At 55.1% G+C, this 25,883-nt stretch overlaps 2 protein-coding genes across 6 annotated transcripts in view; both read right to left on the reverse strand.

The window, feature by feature from the left end:
• CYTH1 (cytohesin 1) overlaps window positions 1-11,089 on the reverse strand; it is a 77,656-nt gene extending 66,567 nt beyond the window's left edge. For both annotated transcript variants that reach the window (XM_072781827.1, XM_072781824.1), the window contains exon 1: window positions 10,978-11,089. In XM_072781827.1, coding sequence (XP_072637928.1) covers window positions 10,978-10,999 — 22 coding nt within the window. In that variant the 5' untranslated portion in view covers window positions 11,000-11,089. The remainder of the gene's footprint in view (window positions 1-10,977) is intronic.
• A 12,354-nt stretch (window positions 11,090-23,443) lies between these two features.
• The window catches only part of USP36 (ubiquitin specific peptidase 36), a 40,108-nt gene continuing 37,668 nt past the window's right edge, over window positions 23,444-25,883 (reverse strand). For all 4 annotated transcript variants that reach the window (XM_072781830.1, XM_072781832.1, XM_072781829.1 and 1 more), the window contains exons 21-22: window positions 25,690-25,841; window positions 23,444-25,430 (exon numbers count right to left, since the gene is read on the reverse strand). In XM_072781830.1, the coding sequence (XP_072637931.1) occupies window positions 25,710-25,841 (132 nt within the window). In that variant the 3' untranslated portion in view covers window positions 23,444-25,430; window positions 25,690-25,709. The remainder of the gene's footprint in view (window positions 25,431-25,689; window positions 25,842-25,883) is intronic.

The following is a 25,883-nucleotide window of genomic DNA, read 5'->3' on the forward strand; positions in this document are numbered from 1 at the left end:
AACCTATTTTTGTGTGGAGATCAACTGACCTTGGGGATAATACAGAGAACTAAAGTTGTGCAAATGTCCTAGAGCCTATAAAAATCCTTTTAAAAATAAAAATTGACTTCTAATTATGTACTTTTCTCTAGCAATTGAGTTTTTAATGTAAAGATGTGATATTTTTGTAACCTTTCAAAGTAGAAGTTTAAATTCCTCTTAGGAGAATGCTATGAATACATTTATGTGTTTAAGAAATGGGAGCTTAAGAAAGAACACTAATATTTAGCCAAAAATTCAGTTTTGTATCCCTGAAATCTACCGGGGGTGGAAATTAAACCAAATGAGCCCTTGCCATGAATCTGTGGAAGAGGAATAGCACCTAGCCTGCTTCCCCCACACGGTGAGACATCCATCGTGCAACTCAAGGAAAAGGCAGATGTCTGCGAAAATAATCACCAGATGATGTCAAGCCAACATCTCCAGCCAGACTAATAAACTCCTTCTTCCAATTGAGTACCATTGTTCAGGGATGTTTCCATTACCTGAAACCAGGAAAAATTCTCCTTACTCTCAAAAAATACAAAAACATTCCTAAGAATTGGCAGCAATGACACAGCCTTCCAACTGAACACGTTCCTTGTTCTGGTAATCTGATGACAAACAGGGCTGCTGAGGAGCAGAAACAGGATGGACGGGTCAAAGTTTGCTGCTGTTTTGCACACACTCTCGTCTACCCTTGAATTAGGAATGCTTTTCCAGGACCAGAAATGCTTAGCAAGACCAGACAAAGTCTATACCAGTACCTAATCTTTACTGTCCTCGTGGAACATTTCACCAGAAAGGACTAAACTGCCTATCCTCACAAGAAACATCCCAGGGACAAAGACACTAGGGTGGATGTGGCTGGCGGAACAACGGCCCCAAAGACATCCACATCCTCATCCCTGGAATGGGTAGATCTGCTGAATTACATGGCAAAGGGGAACTGATGCAGATGAAATGAAAATGGCTATTCAGCTGCCCTGGAGGTGGGGAGATTTTCCTGATCATCTGGCAGGTCTCATAAGGAGGAGGAGGCAGGAGACTAGTGTCAGAGTGATGAGACAGGAGACAGGGTTTAGCAGCAATTGCCGGGCTTTGAAGATGGAGGAAGGGAACAGGAGCTAAGGGATGCAGGCAGCTCCCAGAAGGTGAGAAGGGCAAGGAAAGAATCTCTCCAGGAACCTCTGGAGAGATCTAGCCCTGCTGACTCCTTGGTTTTAGCCCAGTGGGACCCATTCCAGATTCGTGACCCCTGGAACAATAACAAATTTTGTTGTTTAAAGCCACGAAATCTGAGATCATTTGAACAGCAGCCACAGGAAGGGAATACAGTAACGCCACTCCTTCTGCCTCTCTATGGTATGGAGGGTGTATCTCGAGTCAGAGCTTTCTACCGTGACATCCAGTTGCTTCCCTGATGTTTTAATCATAAAAAGAAAATCAACAACCTATGTCCAATCCTTATCAAACATTTGTCAAACACCTGAACACTTCCTAGAAGTGAGCTCAGGCCACAAATCACCTCACTGTGGAATATAACAGCCCTGCTTAAACAATTTCTCTGCCACACTCATTTTTCTAGAATAATTCTACTTTTTGTCTAAATGTTCTTTTTTTAAGATCTGTACTGAAATCTCTGAATGCATGGAAAGCGTCTCCATAACCCTCCCAGCAACTCAGTAGCGAGGAGCGTCCCACCTGGTTATTGCCCCGACCAGCAGCAGCATGAATCGAGCCCCCAGGTAAAGCCCAGAACCACAAAAGTCTGAAATGGGACATTCTGCACATGAGGTCAAAGGGCTACATTCTAATTACAACTGCAACTCCTGAGCAGACATGGGCAACCTCAATGGCCTTCACCTCCCTGTTAAGTACAGATGGGGAAAGGGAGTACAGCCTGAGAGATTCCTTCAACAAACTCCTACAAAGGGCCGACAAAGTACCGGGCCCGGTACTAGGCATCTGGATCGCGTCGGTAACAAAGCTGGAGGGAACCGGGCACGCACAGTAAACCTAACTGGTAGCAGGCGATGAGTGCCATGGGGGCGAGCCTGGGGAGGTGTGCAGGTGGTCTAATGAACTGGGCAAGTCTCCAGGGAGGCTGGGAACTGGAGCCAAGGCTGGTGGGCAGGGCTTAACCCTGAGGACATTGGGCAGAAGGCACCCTGAGCCAGGGAACTGACAAAAGTCTTAGTGGGGGCCAATGTCGGGTGCCTCCCAGCAAGTGGGCTGAGCAGGAAGCGTGGAGATCTGTGAGGGGTCAGGTCTTGGGGGCACTCTCTGAGGTCAGCAGACTCGGAGGACCCTCCCCTGCGCACGACGGATGCAGCCGGAGGGTGTGTTTTCTGGAGTTAGACCACAGAACTTGGTCTTTTGTTGGGTTATTATAAATCCAGGAAATAATCTTCCAATTATAATCCTAAGAATCTTTTCAGAATTGCATTTCCTCCATGCTTTGTCTGGACACAAGAGGGAAATCACTAAGGTCTTTGTCAAAGTTACTGAACAGAGTGAAGGAGCCCCCCTTTCACATCAGGACAAGTTATGGGGAGAAGGGAGGAGAACCGCCTGGGGAGGAAGCGTGCTTGACAAGGCCACCAAGAGACCTAGAGGCTCGACTCCAAGGAGTCAGCCCAGGGTGCCCAGGCGGTGTGCCCGGACACGACAGTGAGGGGCCCTGGGTGGAAACGGGGGGCCTGCCCCAGGCCCCCTGGTGTCCTGAGCCACAGCCCCCCTGCAGGAGCTTCCACGGTGGGCCTACAAGAGCCAAATGAGTCAAACCTGGTGTTTGAAAGTCCTTCACACACAGCAATATACCGGCATTCCCACTTCACAAAGCTTAGCAATCTAGGCCTCAAAGTCTGTTTCTGCACCTGCACAGCTCAAGTCCTGAATCCCAGTCCTCGGTGACCCACCGGGATACTGTCGTCCTGATGAGGCCCAGTGCAAAACTGAGCCTCTCCTCTGACAGGAGACAAGGCTGCAAAGCCAGAGTCCTGGGTAAGAAGACGCTGGAAGATTCTCTGTCATTCCCCTGAAGAAATACTATTCTTCTGCAGCGCTCTCCCATTTCGCTGAATTTCGTTTTCCAATAGGCTGTCGGGTATCACCACAGAGGGTGAAAGGTGAGGAAGTGGCACGACAAGGTCCCCGTCAGAGGCTGGGGCAAGCTCCAGTGCAGGTCTGCAAGGGGCAGGATTACTGACGTCAACCCTTACCTGCTTACCTGGACTTCCCGGGTTTCAGCTGCCCAAGCACAGTGCATGTTCGGGCTCCGGGATCCTTGGAGGTCAGGCGGTGACACTCCCGGCCACCACAGCAGGCCCTGGGAGGGAGCCCCGGCCTCTGAACCCACCGTATCCAACAGCTGTAGGAGGCAAAACGGGCTCTCCCGTGCAGTCCCACAAACTCCTCGACTTCCACCCTAAAGCGAACAGTGGGCTCTGTCAACCTGAGTCTGCGGAGGAACCCCCGAGCTAGGTTTTCACCACGACACTGATCCAACTGTCCCAAGACCAGACCTCTGTACCCCCAGGAGGGGTAGACAAGGTTTAGAGAGCTTATGCAAGGCACGTAAGGTACAGAGAAGTGGAAAAGGGATCTGGAACGACGGGAAGCGAGGATGGGCAGAAGGCACAGCAGAAGCGAAGCGCAGCGCCCCGGCGCCGACCTCCGCCCTCCGCCCTCCGCAGCAGGCCGCGGGAGGCAGGCTCCAGGCTCCAAGCTCCGTGTGTGCGGCGAGGTGAGGCCCTGAGCTGCCCTGCGCCCCGGAGGCCCCGCCTCGCCTGACCCCACAGCCAGGCGCCCCCCAGCAGCTCCCCCCACACGCGGCCTGGAAACTGCTCCGCCCGTCACCTCCCCTGCTCCGAGCTTCCTGCGAGCGGCCTCGTCCACACCCGGGCGAGGAGATACAGAGGCGGGTGGACGGGTGGGCGACCGGAAACCAATCCAGACATCGAGGGAGAGGACGGAATCGCTGTTTCCTCAGGTCCAAGCAACTGGAGGACAGGTAATGGGAATAAACGTTGAAAAAAAAAAAAAACAACCCAAAGGCAAGTGTGGGGGGAGGCCCGGCACGAGAGGCAGGAGCACGCGTTCGGGGAGGCAGAATCTGAGACGGCGATGGAAGGTCAAGGGGAACGTCAAGGGGAACGGCCAGGCAGTTGAACACGCAAAACTACGGCTAGAACCCAAAACTCGTCTCTGTGTCGTCACCGGGGCTAGCGGAAGCCGCTTCGGGAGCGCAGAACATCCAGTAACCGAAGCCAATAGTGCCCGCGCCCACGTGGCCCGGCAGCTGCGCTACGAGAGCCCCACAGACGGAGGGAGCACGAGCCCGGTCCTGCTCGGGCGTTCCGCGGGCCAGGCCCGAGCACTGGCACTAAGACTGGCCCAGAGGAGCTTTCAAAACGTCTATCGAAGAGAGTCTACAGGGGCGCCCGGGGGGCTGGGTCGGGGGAGCATGCGACTCGTTATCTTGGGTGTAAGTCCAAGCCCCACGCTGGGCGTAGCGCTTACTTACAAAAATAATAAGAGCCTGAAGGAGGTACAGTATCCCCAACTTAGAGCAAGGCTCTGCATCCCACATCGCCTGCTCACCGCTGCCCCCCTGCCCACCGACAGTCCACTCATCTGAAAGAGCAAGATGCACACTTGCCTGTAAGGCGTCCTTTTCACACCTGGCTCTGCCCAGCCCTTGAGTGGTGGGCAGGACGCTGTGCCCAGGACAACACCCTCGGCCCTCTTCTCAGTCAGCATGAGATCTCCCTCACGTCCCTGGGCTCCGCTCCCACTCGTGTGTTGCTAAGTTCTTGGGTTCCAGCGACAAATCCAACTGTCTAAATGGACCTCTCTCAGTGGCTGGTCTCTCAACCCCCCCCCCGAGCTCCACTCAGAGCAAAACCGAGCACTTGCGTTCAACCGGAGACCCTCCCCAAGCGGTCATCTGAGACAACAAGCTGGCATCCTCTGGAACCACAATGCTATGTCTCTCCCACAATGCTATGTCTCTCCTCAACCCCAGTAAGCAAATCCCATGCTTTGAGGGCCTCAAAGTGTCTTGCAGTTACCGCCCGCATTGCCCACTACTACTGTCTCCACCCCAGGATGGTTGCAACAGCTCCCTAAGAGTCTCCCCACTGCCCATGGGAACCACACTGGGCAGTGGGATCTTCCTAAAGTGCAAAATAATCATCACGAAATACCCCGGTTCAACACCCCAGGCTCCTCGTGGCTCAGGCACCAATCCCTGGTAATTCAAGAAGCCCTCCATGACTCTGTCCTCCTCTCTAGAGCCTGTCTCTGGCCTCCTATTCTCCAGGCACAGAGAGCCACGCAGCCCCCCAGGAGGCCTGCTCCCCCAGCCTGCCGGCCCTGGCCCACTCCCTTTGCTTGAAATGTATTTCTCCACCATCTTCACCTAGTTAGCAAAACTCAGCTTCCAACTGTGTCCCATCCAGTTCCACCCCAACTCCAGACAGGACTGCTCTCCTTGCTTACCTAGGGTTTTCAGGTACACACCTGCCACATCCACTCCAACCCTCGCCCTCACAGCCTGTCTCCACATCTGTCTTCTAGGCTCAAAGCATCCCTGACTGCACTGACACACTACGTGCCCATACCAAGCCTATGACGGTGCCGCTGACGAGGAATGGTTTAATAGCCATCACACCAATTCCATCATTTATACCCGATGTTAGTAATTACAATACGGATTGCAACAATGCCAGGGAAAGGCACGCTGCTGAAAGAGAAACCTTGAGGACTCGGAGAAAAAAAAAAGTGAAAAACAGGAAAAGACTCAGATAAGGGAGGTCATGTCCTGACCCTTGTTACAGGAGCCAGGCAGCCAGAAAGCAGCTCATAGCCACCTCACCCTCACAAAAACAGAGACACATTGTCACACCATCCTAGATAACGAAGAGTAACAAAAATCCCCTACACAGCCTTCAACCCAGCTTACATTTTTTTAGCCAATGCAAAGAAAGAGGCAAAACAACATTACCAGCAGTTTCAGAGGATGTGGGATTCACTTCTTGAACATTTCTAAATAATTTTCCACCTCCTCCATGCCTCTATTATTGCAACTGAAACTAAGCAACAATAATTAGACAATCAAGAAGCAGTGTGGCAACAAAGCAAACGGACAGGTTCAGACAAAGTACTCTTCTTTAGGAACCCAGTGTCCAAACCTTTCATGTGGGAGGGTGAGCAGGAAAGGGGCAGACAGGCCTTTGGGGGATGGACTCCAAGCTGAAGCTCCAACCTGTGCCTCACTGTCCAGCGCAACACACACAGGTACGTTTGCCTCCTCCCTGGTGGAGTGACCTATATATATGCTCTTAACCTTGAAACCAGAAGGCACTCTCCTTCCAGTTCTATACAACTACCTGGTCTTGAATGCATGAAACGCATAAGAAATAATCTATTTGGCAAGACTGTTTTTGATTAATATGTGGGACATTTAGAAAGGACCAAGTATGAGCCTTGAGATCCCACAGACTGACCCAATTATCATTATAACACAGACCAGTAAGAGATACCTAACTCACAACGTCTCCTCGAAAGGAAATGTTTGTATTTGACCAGAAGACAACATATGGGTTGAGAGATTATCAATCTTCGAGAGAAAAATTAAAGAAAGGTAAACTGGTGACTACGATTGGTCAAAATTTCACTTCAACCCCAGTCAGACTGAATATATGTTTTCCCCATGCTGAAAGTATCAGAGTAAGAAAAAGTCACTTGATTTGTTCGAAGTCATTAAAAAAAAAAAAAAAAAAAGTTAATCTCAAGTAAATAAAGAAACCATCATCCCACGTGAACAGGCAGGTCATAACACAAAAATATTCAAAAGAAACTTTTCTCAACCTAGCTGGTGATCAGTAGATTTAATGAGGTGCCATTCTGTAACCATTAGATTGGTTTAAAAAAAAAAAAAAAAAGGCTTTCAAATGCAGATCCTCACCAGTGGCATATCTGCAGTGATACTCAAGTGTGTACCCCCATACATGGCTAGGAACAGGGTAAACTGGTACAGCCCTTTTGGAAAGCAAATTGGTACCATGCATCAAGAATTCTAAAAATGTTTATCCCCTCTGACATGTTAATATCACCCCTGGAAATCTACCTTAAAGACCACAAAACGTGTAATTATGGTAACCTTATGTTCCAGATTTTCTAAGAAAACCTGACTTCATATAATTGTATTCTTTTCCATAAAAGCAATTCACTAAGTGTATAACTAAATTTGAGAACAATGAAAGACATCAATATCATTGAAGAACAAGGAAAATTGGTTTGGCAGAAAGTCAAACATGTACAGAAGAGTGTTCTTGTTTCTGTTTCGGATGGAGAGCTGAAGACAAAAACCCAATCACTGAATATTAACTTTTGCCACATGGAACCTGGTTCAGTCTATTATTCCCTCAACAGTTGCCGCGCTGCTTCTATTGGGTTCCAGGCCCCACGCCTGTTCTGGAAGCACAAAGATGAAACAGCCAATCTCCCTTGCACGCAGCAGGTTTGCACTCACCATCCCGCAGCAGCACCACTGCACGCCACACCTACACCTCATTTCATCTTCTGATGGCAAAAGTTGTGCCCTGGCTAAGATCAACATCTCCACGCCTTCACAGAGACGCTTACTTCTTAAAGGCCAATTCTCTCTCATGTCCAGACTAGGGATAAGTCTAAAGCATATAAAAAGCAAGAGGAGAGCGCCTGGGTGGCTCAGTAGGTTAAGCGTCTGCCTTCGGCTCAGGTCATGATCCCAGGGTCCTCAGATCGAGCCCCACACCGCGCTCCCTGCTCGGTGGGAAGTCTGCTTCTCCCTTTCCCTCTTTGATCTCTCTAGCTCTCATTTGCTCTCAAATAAATAAATAAAATCTTAAAAAAAAAAAAACGGACGAGAGAAATAAAGGCCATAAATGGCATCGTAGATTCAGAGATCTTAAGAACCTGCGCTCAGAAATGTGATGACCTTGTCAGAGTTGTGATGCAGAATCATCACCACTAACACTCCCAGTGTCACTACGGACGACCCCGTCTTTGTCTGCCTCACAACCTGTCCTAAGAGAGAAGTAGATGACGCGTGTGTGACCACTGAAGCAGCGATTCTTGGGGTCAGAGCCTTTTGGGAAGTGAGCTAAGGAGCCTCCAAATATGCATATTTACAAAAACCTTCACATGCAACTTGAGAGCCCCAGAGGCCCATGGCGAAGCAGTCTGAAGGTGAAAAAAGCTCAAGTTCAGAAGACACCAAGGGGAATGGTCACAGGGTCCTTTCTTGGGCAGGGTATCCTATGAAGGCAAAAATACCTCTTCCTTCTGCAAAGAAAACTGTGCAGTCCAGGAAGAATAGTGACCTAGGAAGAAGATAATCTGAGCCTTCGAGAAAAAGTCCCAATTATTTCACAGTGTTTAGAAAGAAACCGGTAAGTCAAAGATCCACCAGCCACAATAGGAACATCTTTCTTCAAACATTTTTCAAAGAAAACTAAGCTTGAAAAGGACTTCTGTTTAACTGTCCCTCCACCCCACACACAGGTCTGCACAGTCTGGTGTGCCACGCTACATGTGCAGTGAGCTGGGTTCCTCACCTCTGAATTAACAATCTGGTATTACAGGGAGTATTTACAGGAGGGAGGGCTTCCCAATTCAGTGGTGCACTCACCGGACCTACAGAACACCAAAGAGTGTGCAACTCTAAAACTCATTCTCTTCCTTCAGCATATTATAAAGGAGTTCTGTTCCAAAAGTTTTTTAGGCCCAAACGGCAGCTAGGAAATCATTATCATCTCTCCAAAGACACAGCGTTAAAAACAGTGGTAGCGTCCTAAGCCAACTCCCCACACAACAGAGGTGCTAGCTGCTAAGGGAGCGTCTGGGCAGACATTCCATGTGCTTCATGAGTCTGGGGCACACAGCTGCTTCCGAAATGTTATATGAATAGCTGTCTTATCCCTCAAGGTAAATCCACTGTAAAACCTACGAGGGAAATGGACAGCTCTGGAGACAAAGGGAAACGCTAAGGAGCTGAGAATCTTATTCTTTGTACGATCATCTTAAGCTATTAGGTACTTTCTGTGTCGTGAACCTTATGAGTGGGAAGTCTTTGTTAATTCAATCTTTTTGGTTCCTCCAAAATACAAAGAAGATGACATTTTTAACCATATAAAGGGGAAGAACAAACTTCTTTCTCATCTTTAAGTGTGGTCAGCAGAATATCAGCCCCCAGAGATGTCCACGACCTGACCTCAGAACCCATGACTATGTTACGCTATGTGGCAAAAAGTGGGATTACCCTTGTACAGCTAAGGTCGTTCATTATGGGGATCCCTGGGTGGCGCAGCGGTTTGGTGCCTGCCTTTGGCCCAGGGAGCGATCCTGGAGACCTGGGATTGAATCCCACATCAGGCTCCCGGTGCATGGAGCCTGCTTCTCCCTCTGCCTATGTCTCTGCCTCTCTCTCTCTCTCTCTCTCTGTGACTATCATAAATAAATAAAAATTAAAAAAAAAAAAAAGGCCGTTCATTATGCTGGATCATCCTGGTGGGTCCAATGTCATCACACGGGTCCTAATAAAAAGACGCAGAGGTCAGAGAGAAACGAGACGGGGCTACCTGCTGGCTTTGAAAAGAGAAGGTGGCCCAGCCAAGGAATTAAGGTGGCCTGCAGAAGCTGAAAGAGGCAAAGAAACGGATACAGCCCTAGAGCCCCCTCTCCACCCCCCACCCCCCAATAAAAAGGGGAGCACAGCCCTGCAAACACCTTGACTTGAGCCCAGTGAGGGACCACATTTGGACTTCTGACCTTCAAAACCACACGATCCTAAGTTGATGCTGTTTGGAGCCACTGAGTCTGTGCTAATCTGCTACAGCTGCCCTAGGACACGAAGGCACCCACTGCCGTTACCCCTTCCAAGTGCAAATTCATGTCATGCCTGTTGGCAAAGCAGTCACCGTATTAAAAGCAACCAGACCAACAGCTTCCTGCCTGGTGGGTAAGATCTCCAGCTCGCACAGGGCACGAAGAGAGCCTGGCAGGTCTGCGGGGTCCCACAGAGATTAAATGGCAAGAGAAGGCAGACGAAACAGCAGCGGGCAGAGCTGGAGGAGGCTCCTCCTGTGCAGAGAGAGGTTTGGAGGGGATGAAAGTCCTTGGGGGTGGGGGTCGGGGGTGATCTATATATACATTTTTTCCATCACAGAAGGAAAGCACCCAAGGCTTTAACTTGGGAGGTAAGTAGGGGGCAGGTGAGGCGCTCTGCACGCCCGGCTGCCAGCGGGGCTCGCGGCAGCGCACACTCCCTCGTGCGCGGCTCGCGGTCAAGTGCAGGTCACACAGCCACCTCTTCCCCGCGCCCCCGGTCCCCCAAGGACTGACTTGTGCATAAACAAGAAATAGGACCTGCCCCGGCGGATCCGCGCGGCGGCGCCGGCACGTTCAACTCCGCTGCATCCCGGGCTGCGACCCGGCCACACAAGTTCGCCCCCGGGCCGAGCCGCCGTCCTTACGTCCCCGCGGGCACCGGGCTAGCGGGCGAGCCCCGAGGTGCCCGGACGCCCCCGGCGAGCCCCGGCCAGCAGCGCGGGGAGGGGGCCGCAGCGCGGGGTACGGTCGGCAGGCGGGGCTGCGGGGCTGTCAGGGGCGATCCGCGCCCGCCCAGACGCAACTTGGGCGTCCCCGCCGCGGGGCCCGGCCGCCCGGGGGTCAGGCGGGGGGCGCGGGGCGCGGGGCGGGGGGGCGCCCCGGGGTGGCCCGCGTGGGTGCGCCCCGCTCGGAACAAAGACGCGGACCCGGCGCGCAACTTGCGGACCCACCGAGGCCCGCGCCCAGGGGGCGGTGTCGGGGGCCCCGCGCGGCCTCCCCCCCGGCCCCCGCCGCCCCCCGGGGGGACCCGCAGGAAGCGCACGAGGGGGCAGCCGCCGCGCCCGGGCTGCCCGTACTGACCGTAGCTGTCGTCCTCCTCCATGGTGCCGGCGCCCGCCTCGCGCCGGGCCCCGCCGCTCGCCCTCCGCGTCCCGCCGCGCCTGGCCCAGCGCTCCTCCGCCCGCTCAGAGCCCCGCCCCCGGCCCGCGCCGCCGCCGCCGCCGCCGCCGCCGGCCCCTCGCCTCCCGCGGGGCGCCCCGCCCGCCGCCCGCGCGCGCCCCGGCACGCGGCCGCCGCCCGCACGCGCCTGCGCACGCGCGCCCGCCCGGCCCCGCCCCCCGGCCCGAGGCCCCGCCCACCGCCCGCGCGCGCGCCCCGCCCGGCCTGCCGCCAACCCCAGGCCCGCGCCTGCGCACGCGCGCCCGCCCGGCCCCGCCCCCCGGCCCGAGGCCCCGCCCACCGCCCGCGCGCGCGCCCCGACCGGCCTGCCGCCAACCCCAGGCCCGCGCCTGCGCACGCGCGCCCGCCCGGCCCCGCCCCCCGGCCCGAGGCCCCGCCCTACCGCCCACGCGCGCGCCCCTCCCAGCCTGCCGCCTACTCTAGACCCGCGTCTGCGCACGCGCGCCCGCCCGGGCCCCGCCCCTAGGCCCGAGGCCCCGCCCTCCGCCCACGCGCGCGCCCCTCCGGGCCTGCCGCTGACTCCTAGACCCGCGCCTGCGCCCGCGCGCCCGCCCGGGCCCCGCCCCCGGCCCTGAGGCCCCGCCCCTCCCGCCCCCGCGGGCCCCGCCCATCTCGGGTTTCGCAAGGGCGGCGCGGCGGGAGGCCGCCCACGGGCCCAAGGTCGCGCGTCCGGCCACTCAAGGGCAGGGTGGTCCTCGCTGACGTCACCCTGGAAGGTCGCGCCGGCCCCCGCTCGCCCGGGAGGGCCCTGTCCTTGGACTCGTTTGCTTTTGTGATCCAAGCGCTAGCCCAGGAGTGTCCTGACTTCGCTGCTTATTTGTACATGCGTCCCTTTCCGGAGCTCCTCAACAGTCCTGGACCAAGTTCCAAAGCGAGGCATCTCGTCTCCCAGCAGCATCCCGAAGCCACACGTTTCTGGACTGTGCCCTGCATGACATTCGCCAGCACCGGGCTTACCGGTGCCCCCGCCCCTGGTGAGCGAGATGCCCTTTCCTGGCCAGGGCAGGAGCTCCGCACCTGCAGGTGGGGGACCTCTGCTGTCCTCCTCAGCAGGTATCGGCTTGCATTTAGCCAGTGAGGGGACCAAAGAGTGAACTGGAAATCCGTCCTGAGAGCTCTCAAAGAGCCAGAGGCCAGGGCACACAGAGCAGAGGACCAGGCGGTGGGCTCCCTCCCCGACGTCTCCCAACATCACCATGCTACACCCCACCTACCCTACCGCGTTCCTACCTCACCTTTTAAAGGAATTACTCAAAAGACAGAAAACAAACAAACAAACAAAAAAAAACCACAAGGGATTGAGTAAGACACTACGAAAGTTGGAGGCTGTTTTCTCCGTGACCAAAGGGAAAATCCCAATGCTGCAGAATGAAAGCCCCGGAACCCACCAGCTCCCCTCCCGATGACTGGTGACTCCCCACCCAGACACAGGGCAGGGCCTCAGGAACTCGGTGGAGATCCACACAGACCTCTGCAGGCTTAGAGCACTCACAAAAGGGAGGCGAAGATAAAGCCCTCTTCCTGTGGGCCCTCCTGTCCCCAGTCCAACCCTGTCTTGGCTGACTTCCCTGCTGGAACCGTTCCTTCCTGACAGTGCCAGCTCGTCTACAATGATAGCTCACAACTTTTATGGACAGTTTGAGTGTTTTTTAATCCCCAGTGCACTACCTTACACTTGTCCACTTTGAAAGACTTCACTGGTAGATACAAATGCTGCATATGTGTGTTGCTTTGTGCAAAACAGTCTTTCTAGAAGGATACACAAAAGCCAGGAATAAACGAGGAGAAAAGGAAGTTGAGACCTACTTTTCATTCTATACTTACTTGGTCACAGTCTTTCTGTGCTCTCTCGTTGTTTTAAAACATGTGAACATATTTCTGTTGTTGATTTAGAAAAAGAAAAATGCCACTCGTCTAGCTGACTCCCAGATACACAAGCTCTTTCTTGGTTTGGTGCGAGCCATAAAAATTACAAGAGCCTCTGCTGAATGGGACTTCAGGAACACTCATCACACAGGATGGTCCCAGCCCCTCCTGGCGCGCAGACCTCCAGTCACCTATACCCATCACAGTGTGCTGTCCCTCCGCTGCTGGAGGAGAGCTCAGCCCAGGCCTTGGCAAGGTCCCTGAAAGCTGACGGGACCTCTCTTGGAATATCTCCTTCAGGGGGAGGCGTAACCCCTCTCAGCAGCCTGTTTCATTACTGGCCAACCCTGATGTATGCCTCCCAGGACTTCCCGATTGTTCTAGGCAACAAAGAAGAGTAATTTCCTCTTGAGGAAGAAGAATAAATGAGGAAACTCTGTGCTTTTATTTCAGATCTGCTGTTTCTTTTTTTTTTTTTTTTTTTTTAAGATTCTATTTATGTATTTGAGACAGAGACACAGAAAGCACAAGCTAGGGTGGGAGGGGGCAGAGGGAGAGGGAGAAGTAGGCTCCCCACCGAGCAGGGAGTCCCTGCACACTAACAATGAGACAGAAGAAAGAGAAATTAAGGAATTGATCCCACTTACAAGTGCACCAAAACCCATAAAATACCTAAGTTAAACCTAACCAGAGAGACAAAGAACTATACTCTGAAAACTACAGAACACTTAAGAGAGAAATTGAGGAAGAGGGGCATCTGGGTGACTCAGTTGTTGAGCATCTGCCTTGGGCTCAGGTCATGATCCTGGGGTCCTGGGATCGAGTCCCGCATTGGGCTCCCCGCAGGGCACCTGCTTCTCCCTCTGCCTGTGTCTCTGCCTCTGTCTGTGTTTCTTGTGAATAAATAAATAAAACATTTAAAACTAAAAGAAAGGAACCGAGGATACAAAGAAGCGGATAAATGTAGCATGCTCCTAGATTGGAAGAACAAATATTGTTAAAATGTCCCTGGTACCTAGAGCAATCTATACATTCAATGCAAGACCTATCAAAGTACCATCAACATTTTTCACAGCGCTGGAACAAATAATCCCAAAATTTGTATTGAACCAGGAAAGATCCCGAAAGATTGTTGAAAAAGAAAACCAAAGTTCATGGCATCCAATTCTGGACTTTGCGCTAAATCACAAAACTGTAATCATCAAGACAGTATGGTACTGACATAAAAACAGATATATAAAGTAATTTCCTCTTGAGGAAAAAGAATAAATGAGGAAACTGTGCTTTTATTTCAGATCTTCTTCTTTTTCTTCTTCTATTTATGTATCTGAGATAGAGAAAGCACGAGCTGGAGAGGGTGGGCAGAGGGAGAGGGAGAAGCAGGCTCCCCACGGAGCAGGGAGTCCCACTCGGATCCCTGGGATCAGATCTTCTTTTTTTTTAAAGATTTTATTTACTTATTCATGAGAGACACAGAGAGAGAGGCCGAGACACAGGCAGAGGGAGAAGCAGGCTCCATGCAGAGAGCTTAATGCAGGACTCGATCCCAGAACTCTGGGATCATGCCCTGAGCCACAGGCAGACGCTCAACCGCTGAGCCACCCAGGTGTCCCCCTCTGCTCCTGATTAGCCTTGTGAGCTGGGCAAAGAGCTCAACCCTCTGGACCTTTTCCTACCCACAAAATGCAGCCTCTGCCTGTAAAATCTAGGCTTCCGCCCAGAACTGATCTCTGAAGCGCTAGATCTGTCCCGGCTTCCCGCTCAACTTCTACACAGCTGACGGTGATTTCTGTTGGACGAGGTGCATTTCAGCATTTCTGCCTGAAGAACCCCACCTTTTATACATCCTTGTGGGGGTACAGCTCTGGCCCACTCTTCTAAGAAATTGGCTCATTCACAAACATCCCTCTTAATTTCACAAACTGACCAGCCCAGCCTTCGCTGGAAAACCTTGGAGTCTCCCTAAAAATCGAAGAAGATGGTCTCTATATCCTTAGGTACATCCCCCATGTGCTTCTTCCAAATAATTCCAGAAATTAGACACCGGTGTAGATTATGTTCTTTCTCTTAAAAAGTTGATTCTGGTGGATTTTTTAGCTTAATCTTCACTGATATATCCAGATGGTCTAGTTTTATAGGGGGCATTGCAGCAGGGCGTCCTCTTTTGGCCCTAGCGTGTCCACGTCCTTCATGCACGCACATGTGTGTGTTCACTGATCCGGCTGCGTGTCGTTTGTATTGGCCTGGCCTTCGACGCTCTTAGAATCAACTGGCTTTAACGGGGTGATCACCCTTCACCCGAGTGGAGCCCCGAGACATCTGGGTTTTTTTTAATTTTTTTTAAATTTTTACTTATTTATGATAGTCACAGAGAGACATCTCCCCGACATCTGGGTTTTTTTTAATTTTTTTTAAATTTTTACTTATTTATGATAGTCACAGAGAGAGAAAGAGAGAGAGGCAGAGACATAGGCAGAGGGAGAAGCAGGCTCCATGCACCGGGAGCCCGATGTGGGATTCAATCCCGGGTCTCCAGGATCGCGCCCTGGGCCAAAGGCAGGAGCCAAACAGCTGCGCCACCCTGGGATCCCGACATCTGGGTTTTTAATCCTGTCGCAAGCTCTCTAGGCCAGAGTCACCAGGAGATTCAACGTGTTTCCCGGCTGGCTCCCTTCCCCCAACACCACGATACAGGTGTCTCCTGCCACCTGAGCTCGCTCAGTGACCAAAACTTGGGAAGAAAAGCTGTTCAGGTGACAGGTTAATTCTCACTATCAACACCAAAACTGTTATCTGAACTCCCAAACCTAGCACAGTAGGATGGTGAGGGGCACTGGTGTGAGTGCTAATCACTGCGATTAGCATACTGCTTGACTGGGTTTTTTTTTTTTTTTTAAGATTTTATTTTATTTTTTTTTAATTTTTATTTATTTATGATAGTCACAGAGAGAGAGAGAGAGAGAGAGGCAGAGACACAGGCAGAGGGAGAAGCAGGCTCCATGCACCGGGAGCCCGATGTGGGATTCGATCCCAGGTCTCCAGGATCGCGCCCTGGGCCAAAGGCAGGCACCAAACCGCTGCGCCACCCAGGGATCCCCTTTTTTTTTAAGATTTTATTAATTTATTCATGAGAGACACACACAGACAGAGGCAGAGACCCAGGCAAAAGGAGAAGCAGGCTCCCTGTGGGGAGCAGGATGCCGGACTCGATCCCAGGACCCTGGGATCATGACCCAAGCCGAAGGCAGGCACTCAGCCGCTGAGCCCCCCGGCGCCCCAATACTCGACAGTTTATAAGTTCCTTTACCTTATGTGGTTTCGTCACAACAGGCTTTTCAAAGAGCAGGTGCTGACTCCCAATGTCTGAGAACCCCATCCTTGTTACATGGTGATAGAATAAAATTTAAAAACCCGCATCTATCACGTGCGCTAAGGATAGCATTTGTTCGGGTTGTGCGTGAGCACACGCGAGGATGGGACGTGTACTTCTGACTTGGAGTCACGGTCGAGGACTCTCCGTTAGATGGCATTTGTGACTCGGAGGGATGGCTTAGATGTAACCCCTGTACCACAGATTTGGAAACTGAGGCTCACAGAATTTGTAGTGCAGGGCGGGAGCCACCGGGTCGACTTCACTGGCTACTCGTGTCCTCAGCCTGGAGAGGTGAGGGCTGGAGGCAGGGGGAGCCGGGAGCAGGGGGCCTCCATGGAGGATCTGGGCCTCCCTCCCATCTGCTGCCTCTAACCCAGACCTGCTCCCCACGTCGCTGTTTCTCTGGGATATATGCCATTTCCCCGTGGTCTGCCATCCTCAATAGTCGGTTGGTCCACCAACCAAATTTTTTAAATTAAAAATTTAAACAATTTTTAAAGTTGGTGCTTCTCTCCCACCATCCCCACCTTACGTAATTATTTCAAAAATTAGGGACGCCTGGGTGGCTCAGCGGTTGAGCGTCTCCCTTCGGCTCAGGGCATGATTCCGGGGCCCTGGGATCAAGTCCTGCATCAGGCTCCCTGCATGGAGCCTGCTTCTCCCTCTGCCCATGTCTCTGCCTCTCTGTGTCTCTCATGAATAAATAAATAAAATCTTAAAAAAAAAAAAAAAAAAAGAAACAATCTGTGTTCAACAGGGGACGGGTTGCTGTGCTATGATAGTTTCATTACAAAGGACCACTCACAGGCTTTATTTCTTTTTAATTCTATTTATTTATTCATGAGAGACACAGAGAGAGAGGCAGAGACACAGGCAGAGGGAGGAGCAGGCTGCTCCCACTTGCAGGCTTTAAAGAGATTGAGGCTGATTTCCGTATTTACCAATACGAGATGATTCCCAAGCTGTATGAGGTGAGAAAAGCAAGGACAGAACTGTAGGATTTCCATTTGTAATAAAAATATGTATACAGGTAATAGACATGTATGCTTGCAACATGGATTTGTTGGGGGGGCCTGTGCTGTGCCAAGCACCGCTCAAGGTACTGAGGACACAGCAATGAAGGGAGTGGGGCGAGAGCCCTGCCCTCGCGTGGCGTCCACGCTAGCAGGCGGTCACTAGCAGGGTGGCCATGCCCGCCTCTGGAGGAGAGCTGATTGCCAGAGAAACGGCACGGGGAGGGCCTCTTCCCGACACACCCTCCCATATTGTTGGGGTTGGACCGTGTTCCCCCAAAAAGAAATCTTGAAACCCTCACCCTCAGCACCTTACACTGGGATCTTATTTGGAAATGGGTTCTTGGCAGATGTGATGAAATTAAAATGAGGTCAGGAGAGTGGCCCTAATCCAAGGACTGGTGACTTTGTAAGCAAAGAAGACTAGGACACAGGCACGCACGGGGGAGAAGGTCATGGGAAGGTGGTGGAGAGGTCAGAGGGATGCAGCCACCGGCCAAGGGCTGCGGGGGCTGGAGGATGCAAGGGACGATTGTGCCCTAAAGCCTTCAGAGGGAGAGTGGGTCAGCCCACACCTTCTGCAGGGTTCAGACTTCCGGCCTCCAGAAGGGGGAGAGCATAAATTTCTGTTGTTTTAAGCCATCCAGTCAGTGGGGCTTTGTTGTGGCAGCCCTGGGGAATGCAGAGCTGTTAAATTAAATACCTTACACCAACTAAATACCTACTTTATTTAATTTTTTAAAGATTTATCTTTTAGGGACGCTCGGGTGGCTCAGCAGTTTGGTGCCTGCCTTCAGCCCAGGGTGTGATCCTGGGGTCGTGGGATCAAGTCCCATGTTGGGCTTCCTGCGTGGAGCCTGCTTCTCCCTCTGCCTGTGTCTCTGCCTCTGCCTCTCTGTCTCTCTCTGTGTGTGTCTCTCATGAATAAATAAGTAAAATCTTAAAAAATATATTTATCTTTTATTTTACAGATAGCGGGGGCTGGGGGGTTGCAGAGGGGCAGAGGGCTGAGCATGGAGTCCAATGTGGGGCTCTATCTCACAATGCTGAGATCGTGACCTGAGCCGAACCCAAGAGTGGGACGCTTAACTGGCTGAGCCACCCAGGTGCCCCAATATATACCTATTTTGTTTAATTTTATTAAAAACATTTTTTTAAAGATTTTATTTATTTATTCATGAGAGACACACAGAGGGGCAGAGACACAGGCAGAGAGAAGCAGACTCCCTGCGGGGAGCCCAATGCGGGACTCAATCCCAGGACCCCGGGATCACTACTGACCCGACGGCAGACACTCAACCACTGAGCCCCCCAGGCGCCCTGTGTACCTATTTTATACCTATTTTAAATTAATTGTTAAGACATGGTACCACGCTAAGGACTTTACGATTGATTGCCTTTCCATTCTTCCTCATGCCCGTATTTTCTCTGGTTCCTTTTTCTAAAACAGACATGGGAGGACTGAGAGCCGCCCCGGGACACCTGCCCGACCCCAGCGTGAGCCCTCCGTCCTCTGAGGCCAAGCTGGAAGGCTGGGCAGCGGCTCTTGGGGAAGAGCCAGCCCGGGTGAGCGAGCGGAACAGCTGCAGACAGGTGTCCTCAGCAACACGAGCCCGGGGGCCACGCGGCAGGCCCGGGGGGCCCCGGGGTCGGGGCGGCGGGGCACCGGGGCAGAAAGGGTGCTCCCGGTGCAGGAGAGACCACAGGCCAGACCGCTCACGCAGGTCCAGATTGGGGCATTGTCTTGCTTTGAAAACCCCAGATTTTATTTTGCCAGAGCTTGCAATTTCTTCCGTGCGAACGGCACTTAAAATCTGTTTGTAATGGAACTTGATTGTATCCAGCTGTCGCCGCAGCTCCCGCGCCGCCCGAGACAGCTGGCCACGTGCCACGCGATCCGGGCTCTCGCTTCAGATGGGGGCGGGGGGGGGTCTGACACTCCAGTTCCCGCCAGACTTTGCCCAAATGGCTTTACTGGGGGCCGGACGGGGCTGGGCTCGGAGAGGGTGACGGCAGAGGGCGGTGGAGCCCGAAGCGCTTCAGGCCAGGGACGCTGGTGGAGGGGGCGCCACTTCCGAGCGGAGGCCCCAGTCATAAGCGACGCTCCTGCAAGTGGCTTTTCCGGGGCGCTGGCCTGGGCCCTGCCGGAGATGGTGGCCGCGGTCCCTGCCGACCTGAAGCTCCTGAGCGCGGCCCGGTGGGACAGGAACGAGAGTAATACAGATACAGGGGAGGAAGGAGTGCCAACACGGATGGCCTGTAGGACCGTGAGAGCGACGACCTCTCGAAGGCCACACTCTACCCGTCGCGGCTGTTAGCGCGGAAGGCGATGCGTGCGCTTAACACCGTGCCGCGGGGAGAAGTCCGTCGCTCGAGGAAAAGCACCTGGATTCCCTGCACGCCGTCCACGAAGGCCCGGCCCAGCGGCCGAGGGGAGCCCTCAGTCCTGAGGACCCCGGGGTCGGCACCCCGGTGACACGAGGCAGAATAAAACCAGCCTGAGCACACGGGTGAGGCACGCAGCATGACCGTGACAACAGTCGTGACGGCTTCGACCAGTGACCCCGACTCACGCTGCTCACTGGTGGCAGAGGCCCGGTGGGAACAGGGGTCCTGATCCCGCGGCTCGCCTGCCTTCCACGGTGAGCCGGGTCTGGCCCACGCGGACCCTTCCCTGGGCGTCCGAGGCAGGACAGCGCCCCCCACCGGGGGCCCCTCACAGAGCCCCAGGCCCTGGGCTTCCCGGTGCTTTCCAAGGCCACATCAGGGCAGGTGGCTCCAGGTGACTCTGTGCAGGGGCAGGTGGTAGGCACCCCTCTCGGCGGCAGTGATTGCCTAGGGCTTTCCGTCCTGGAAGGCTGTCCGGGGGGCCCAGGAGAGCAGGGCAGGAAGCAGGAAGGGCTTTGATTTTTGGGGTGCAGGACAAACTGGTGATGGCCCAAGTGGAGAGCCGGGCAGTGGCTACGGGAAACCGGATAGAGGGGACTCTTGTCGCTGGCGTGTGTCGGGGACGATGGGAGGGAGGCGTGCAGGGTGGCGGCCACGCGCTGGCTTCGGCAGCGGGGTAGCAGTGGGCCACCAGCCGCGCAGGGGCCGCCAGGCCGGGACTCGCTAAGAGGAGGCACACAAATGAGGAGCCAAGAACTTGCCAGTAGGATCCCACTGATCGGGCGGTGAGACGTGTCGACGAGAGCCGACGGTAACGGTAGAGTTGTCGTGAGAAAGGCGCAGAGAGCAAGCCCAGGCTGGGGGAGACGGTGGCTGGGGGGCCGGGCGGGGGGGGGCACAGATCCCCGGGGGGCGGGAGAGGCTGGCACAGTACAGGTGGGGCACTGGCCCTACCGAGGGGGGCCCTTGGGGTCTGCGGCCGTCCCCAGAGGTCGGGGGTAGGTCTTCCGTCCATACCCCTGACTTCTTCCTACACTCGCAGCCCCGCTGACCGCTCCACACGAGAGCCAGCAGATCAGGGCCAGCGCCCCCCAAACCCCGGCAACGTCAGAGATGCACACTCTCAGGCCCCCGCCCCCCGCAGAGTCAGACTGTTGCGGGTGGGGGGACGGGCCGTGACCCTGGGTGTTGCCGTGGCCCCCTGGAGATCCTGATACTCGCTCACGTTTGAGGAGCGGCACCAGAAGAGCGCCTCCCCGGGCCGGCCGCCCAGTAGACTCCCCGGGAAGGCCCTGAATGCCGAGGCGAGCCTCTCCCCCGGATTCTAATTCCATTCATGTCAGTCTTCAGTCACTCGCCCAGGCGACTCCGCCACGGGCGCTGGCACCATCAGGCTGGGGGAGAAAGGAGCAGATGGAGACGGAGAGAAGGCGGTTCCCCGCCTTCACGTTCACGTTGGGGCGGGAGGGGATTCCTGTAGGGGATTAGACACCGTTTGCCGAGAATAAGTGGCCCGCACGCAGGGTGGGAGCAAAAGCGTTTGGAGGGGTCACCGCAGCGGCGGGGGCAGGGACAAATCTCAAGGGCAAGCGGAACTGACAAGGGCCAGCCAGCTGCTCCAGACACAGGTCGGGGAGGGGGCACAGGATGCACCGAGTGGCAGGGGCCCCTCCGAGCACACGGGTGGCTGACGGGCCGGGGGGACCCCACTGCCAGGTGCCACCTGAGAGCTCGTTCTATCCGTGTCCTGTCTACACCGACGCCTTACTCTGGGCTGGAGGGCACGCTGGTGCGACAATGACCCCAGCTGGCTCCCCGGGGCGGCCAAGCACCTGGACTTTTCGGAATCCCAAGACTCAGGGCTTATGGCTCACCTGCATCTCACACCTGGGATTGTCCCTCCGTCCCTGTTCCAGTAACATGCGAATTCCTGAGGCCTGGCTGCGTGGGCCCGGGGCACCTGTCACCCACCTGCCTCTCTGGGACTGTCTGGTCCTGCCACTTGACTGCCCACCCAAGCCAGCAGCTGTCTTATCCTCTCCCTGGACCTTCCGCTTCTGTTGCCTCTCCTCTCGATTCCGTCTCCAAATACCTGGGTGACCCCCACCTCTCAACTCCTGCGGCCAATGTCCCCTCGGGCCTGGAGCAACTGTCGGCCGGTTTGTGGACTGGTCATCCTCCCGTCTTCTCCCCGTGTCCTCGACCTCCTGGGCCCTCGCCCTGCCGTCAGCCTCCAGACTCCGACGTGCAAATCAGACCTCGTAAACCATCGCTGAAAGTAACGCAGGAGCTCAAGGGGACTCTCAACGTTCGGAGGCCGTGAATTGTGGTTCACCCCGGAATTATCAGCAAAACACACCCTGTGCTTTCGCTTTGTCACCACTCAAGCTTTGTCACCACTCAAGCGAGCCCCATCTGGCTGGTGGCCCTGGAGGAAGGGCTCGGCACACCCTCCCCGTGGTTCCCACCCAGGGCCGCCCTCCAGGCCCAAGAGTTAGCCTTGCTCATCTGGACACACGGCTGCTCCGGCTCCGGCTCCGGCTTGGGAAAGGACCAGGAACGCCGGGGTCCTGCCTGTGCGACCACCCGCGTGACCCGCTCTGCACACGTGGGCTTGGCTTGCCACCCCGAACTGCCCCACCCCACCTGGTTTGGGTGCAGGCGTGGCCTCACCTCACCTGTGCCGTCTTTGCTGTCCAACCAAGCGCCCACAGTGATGGGGTGCAGTCCCCAGGTTGAGGGGCGCATGGGGGGGGGAGGCTCAGGGACGCTGCACGGAAGGAGTGGCAGGACTCAGGGGACAGGCCTGCCCAGGGGTGTCCCGGAGCATCCAGAGGTCTTTCCCTACAAACCTGCTGCCGCCTGGGCTGCTTCGGCCTCGTCTCCCACTCACGGGTGCTGCTCTGGTCAAATGTAACCTCCAGGTCACAGGTGTCCCCACTGGGACCTGCCATCCCTGTTGGCCTCCCCCAACTTCCAGGATATGTCATCAGCCAGACCCTGACCCTCCCTTGTTGGCCTCGGGCGTCGGGGGCGGGAGGGGCCGGAGAGGAGCTAACTGCCAGGGGCTGCCCCGCGGGGATGCGAGCCCAGGCCCGAGTGGCTCTTGCCGACCACGAGGACAACACGTGGTTTAGTGAAAACTATCATTTCCCTCATCTTTCCCTGCAGAAATCCAAATGTCGCTCAGTAAGAAAACTCAAAACAGGGCAGCCTGGGGGGGGAGGGGAGCTCAGCAGTTTAGCACCACCTTCAGCCCAGAGCGTGATCCTGGAGACCCGGGATCAAGTCCCACGTCGGGCTCCCTGCACGGAGCCTGCTTCTCCCTCTGCCCATGTCTCTGCCTCTCTCTGGGTCTCTCATGAATAAATACATAAGATCTTTAAAATTAAAAAAAAAAAAAAAAAAGAAACCCTCAAAACAGCAGCAAACCTCGGTGGAACATGGCCCCCAAGTTTCCGTTGAGAATCGCCCACGAGGCCTGACGGGCCACTTCAAAGGCTTCCTTGGTCTTCTCGAATTCAAAAGAATGTGTTTCCTAATCCGTTTAAATCAATCTCTTTATTCTTCTTTATCCTTAATGAAGACCTGCTCCAAACTTTCCCACGCACGGACCGGTTACCTGGAGGCAGACTGTGGGGAACGGGTCCTCTGCACCTGGGGCTGGGGCGTTCCCTCTCCAAAATCAAAGGGAGGAAAAAAAAACCCACAAAGACACAGGCAGGGCTCACAAAAACTCGTTTTATTGCACCAGGATCTTGGCAACATCGGGGCTACTCCACCCCTGGAGCGGAGGAGCGGTGCTCGGGGACGTGGACTGAGCCCACCCGGAGAAGGCAGGTGCGTGAGGCCGCCCGGGACCCCCGGGGAGAGGCGACCCCGCCCCCCCCAACACAAAGTTAAATTAAACCCACATTCTGAGTCAACCAAGTGACTGCTATTATAAAAGCTTTAGTTGTTCATATATATTTACATATTTACACGTCCCCTAGAGTTTGGACTGATTTTCGGGGCCCACCCTTCCCCTTCCCTGGTCGCCGGGCCACCTTGGGTGGGCGGGAAGGGTTCGCCCCGACGGAACAGTGATAAACGCCGTCGGCGGGCCAGTGCTCAGCACCGCCCGAGACACGAGGGCACGTTTTCCTCATAATCACACAGCGGACAGGGAAGAGCCTGGTGCGGAGAGGAGGGAGCACGAAAAGACAGACTCTGCTGCAGACAACGGCTTCCCTTTCCAACTACAGAACGTCACAGAAAAACAGGGCCGTCCAGGAACGAAGGTCAACACTGAAAGGGGGAAAAAATGCGCTGCCCCTAAAGGCAGCTGCCTTCCCTCTGGGGCAGCAGACGACGCCCCGCAGAGCACCGGGCGGGGGTGGGGTGGCTTTGAACGAGGTGCGGTGCGGGTCACACACACGGAACCCTGTCCTCTGAGAAGAGAGCAACGGCTCCCAGCCCGCCACACGCGGCCAGTGCCCCGCTCACTCCCCAATGGGACCAGAGGAAGCCCCAGTTCTGGGGCCCCCGCATCACGCTTCGCCCCCACCTTTTTCAAAGGGAAATATGAGAACAGGAAGAAAAACCAAAAAGAAAACCCCACGAGAAAACATGAACATACCTCCTCGACCCCGACCCCCTTAAAAAGGTAACAGTCTTTTCCCAGGCCCCCGGGATTCCCCGAGGCCCCAGGGAAGCGGCAAAGCTCAAGTGGCATGGGGGTGCCAGACCAGGCCGTCGGGGGGCCTCGGGCCACGAAGAGCCGCCGCGGGGGACAGGTGGGTCCACGCCAGACGTCGTCTGTCTCCGCGCGTGGGGTTTTGGAGGAGAGGAAGAGGAGACGGGCAACCGGGGGGCCACTCTGGGGCTCACCTCTGTGCCCTCTGCTACTGGGTCACGTGTCTGTTCTCTGGGAAACGTCGCCTTGGCTGAGGGTTGCCCATATTTATTAAACAACAAGTTCGCAGGCACAGCTTGAGCAAGATAAAAAAGTGATCTTCTTGAGTCTTACAATCCTCTAAATTCAAAAGCACTCACAAAATTGAGCAAATAAAGCAAGTATTGCGTTTTAGGGAAAGGAAATATATTGCTAATGGAAGCCGCAGACCTGGTCAAAATGAACGTGTCTATTAAGTAGTAAAGTAAAAGGATTCTACCCCAAGACCACCACCTCGGTGAAGACCCGTGGGTCGCTGCAGCTGGGGGGGGGGGCAAAGCCGCCTCAGGACCCAGGGCGGCTGCAGAGGCAGGCGTGTTGGCACACCGCTGCGAGCCTTCCGCTCTCCAGGATGGCCTGGAGTCTCTCGCGCAAGGGAGGGCCGCGCAGGTGGCGGTGCGGCGTGGGGCGGCCGGCTCCGCTCTGAGGGGGACGCGTAAGGCATACAGACAGCCCCTGCCCCGCGGATCGGCGGGCGCGGGACCGGACGGCAGTGCCGGCCGCCAGCAGCAGCAGCAGCAGCGGGGACCACGCTCCCCAGAGGAGCCCGCGCTGGCGGGGGCGCGGCCACCGTCCTCCCCACTCTCGCCCACAGACCGCGCCGTCCAGGCTCCCAGCCGGGGTGCCGCCGCCCGCTCCGCACACCACCGTGGGGTCTGCGCCGTCAGAGGTCCCGGCGCGAAGGAGCCCAGATCTGCGGGCCGTCCTGCAGCGGGTCCCCGACAAGGCCGCTCTTCAGTTCAGACGGACAGGGCCCAGGGACAGATCCCTCGTCCAGAGGCTGTGGGGCACAGAACACAGCTCCTGACGACACGGAGGCCCTGGGGGTCCCCCTGACACCCTGCAGCGCGTGTCCACACGGGCGACACGCATTAGGTGGCATCCTGGACAACACACGGCCTGCCCCGCACGCTCCCCAGCACACACGCACGCACACTCACATCACGCTAGCGTACACCTCACCACGCACCCCACGCTGCATACACGTCCCCACACACACGCACATGTACCAGACGCCCCCACAGCTCCCCCACACTAACCCATCTCGACAGCAGCAGGGTCAGCGGCGGTAGCTGAGGCTGGCAGCCTTAGCTGGATGAGTCACAGCCCAAAAGTTCCGTCTACTCTGAAGTTTCTGGAAGGCGTTGTAGGTTCTTTTCCTCTCTCTTTTGAACTTTTTCACTTTCTTTTCCTACACGGAGAAACCCCAGGTGTCACGATTCCACAACAGGGC

Source organism: Canis lupus, chromosome 16 (assembly GCF_048164855.1).
Source record: "Canis lupus baileyi chromosome 16, mCanLup2.hap1, whole genome shotgun sequence".
Lineage (NCBI taxonomy): Eukaryota > Metazoa > Chordata > Mammalia > Carnivora > Canidae > Canis > Canis lupus.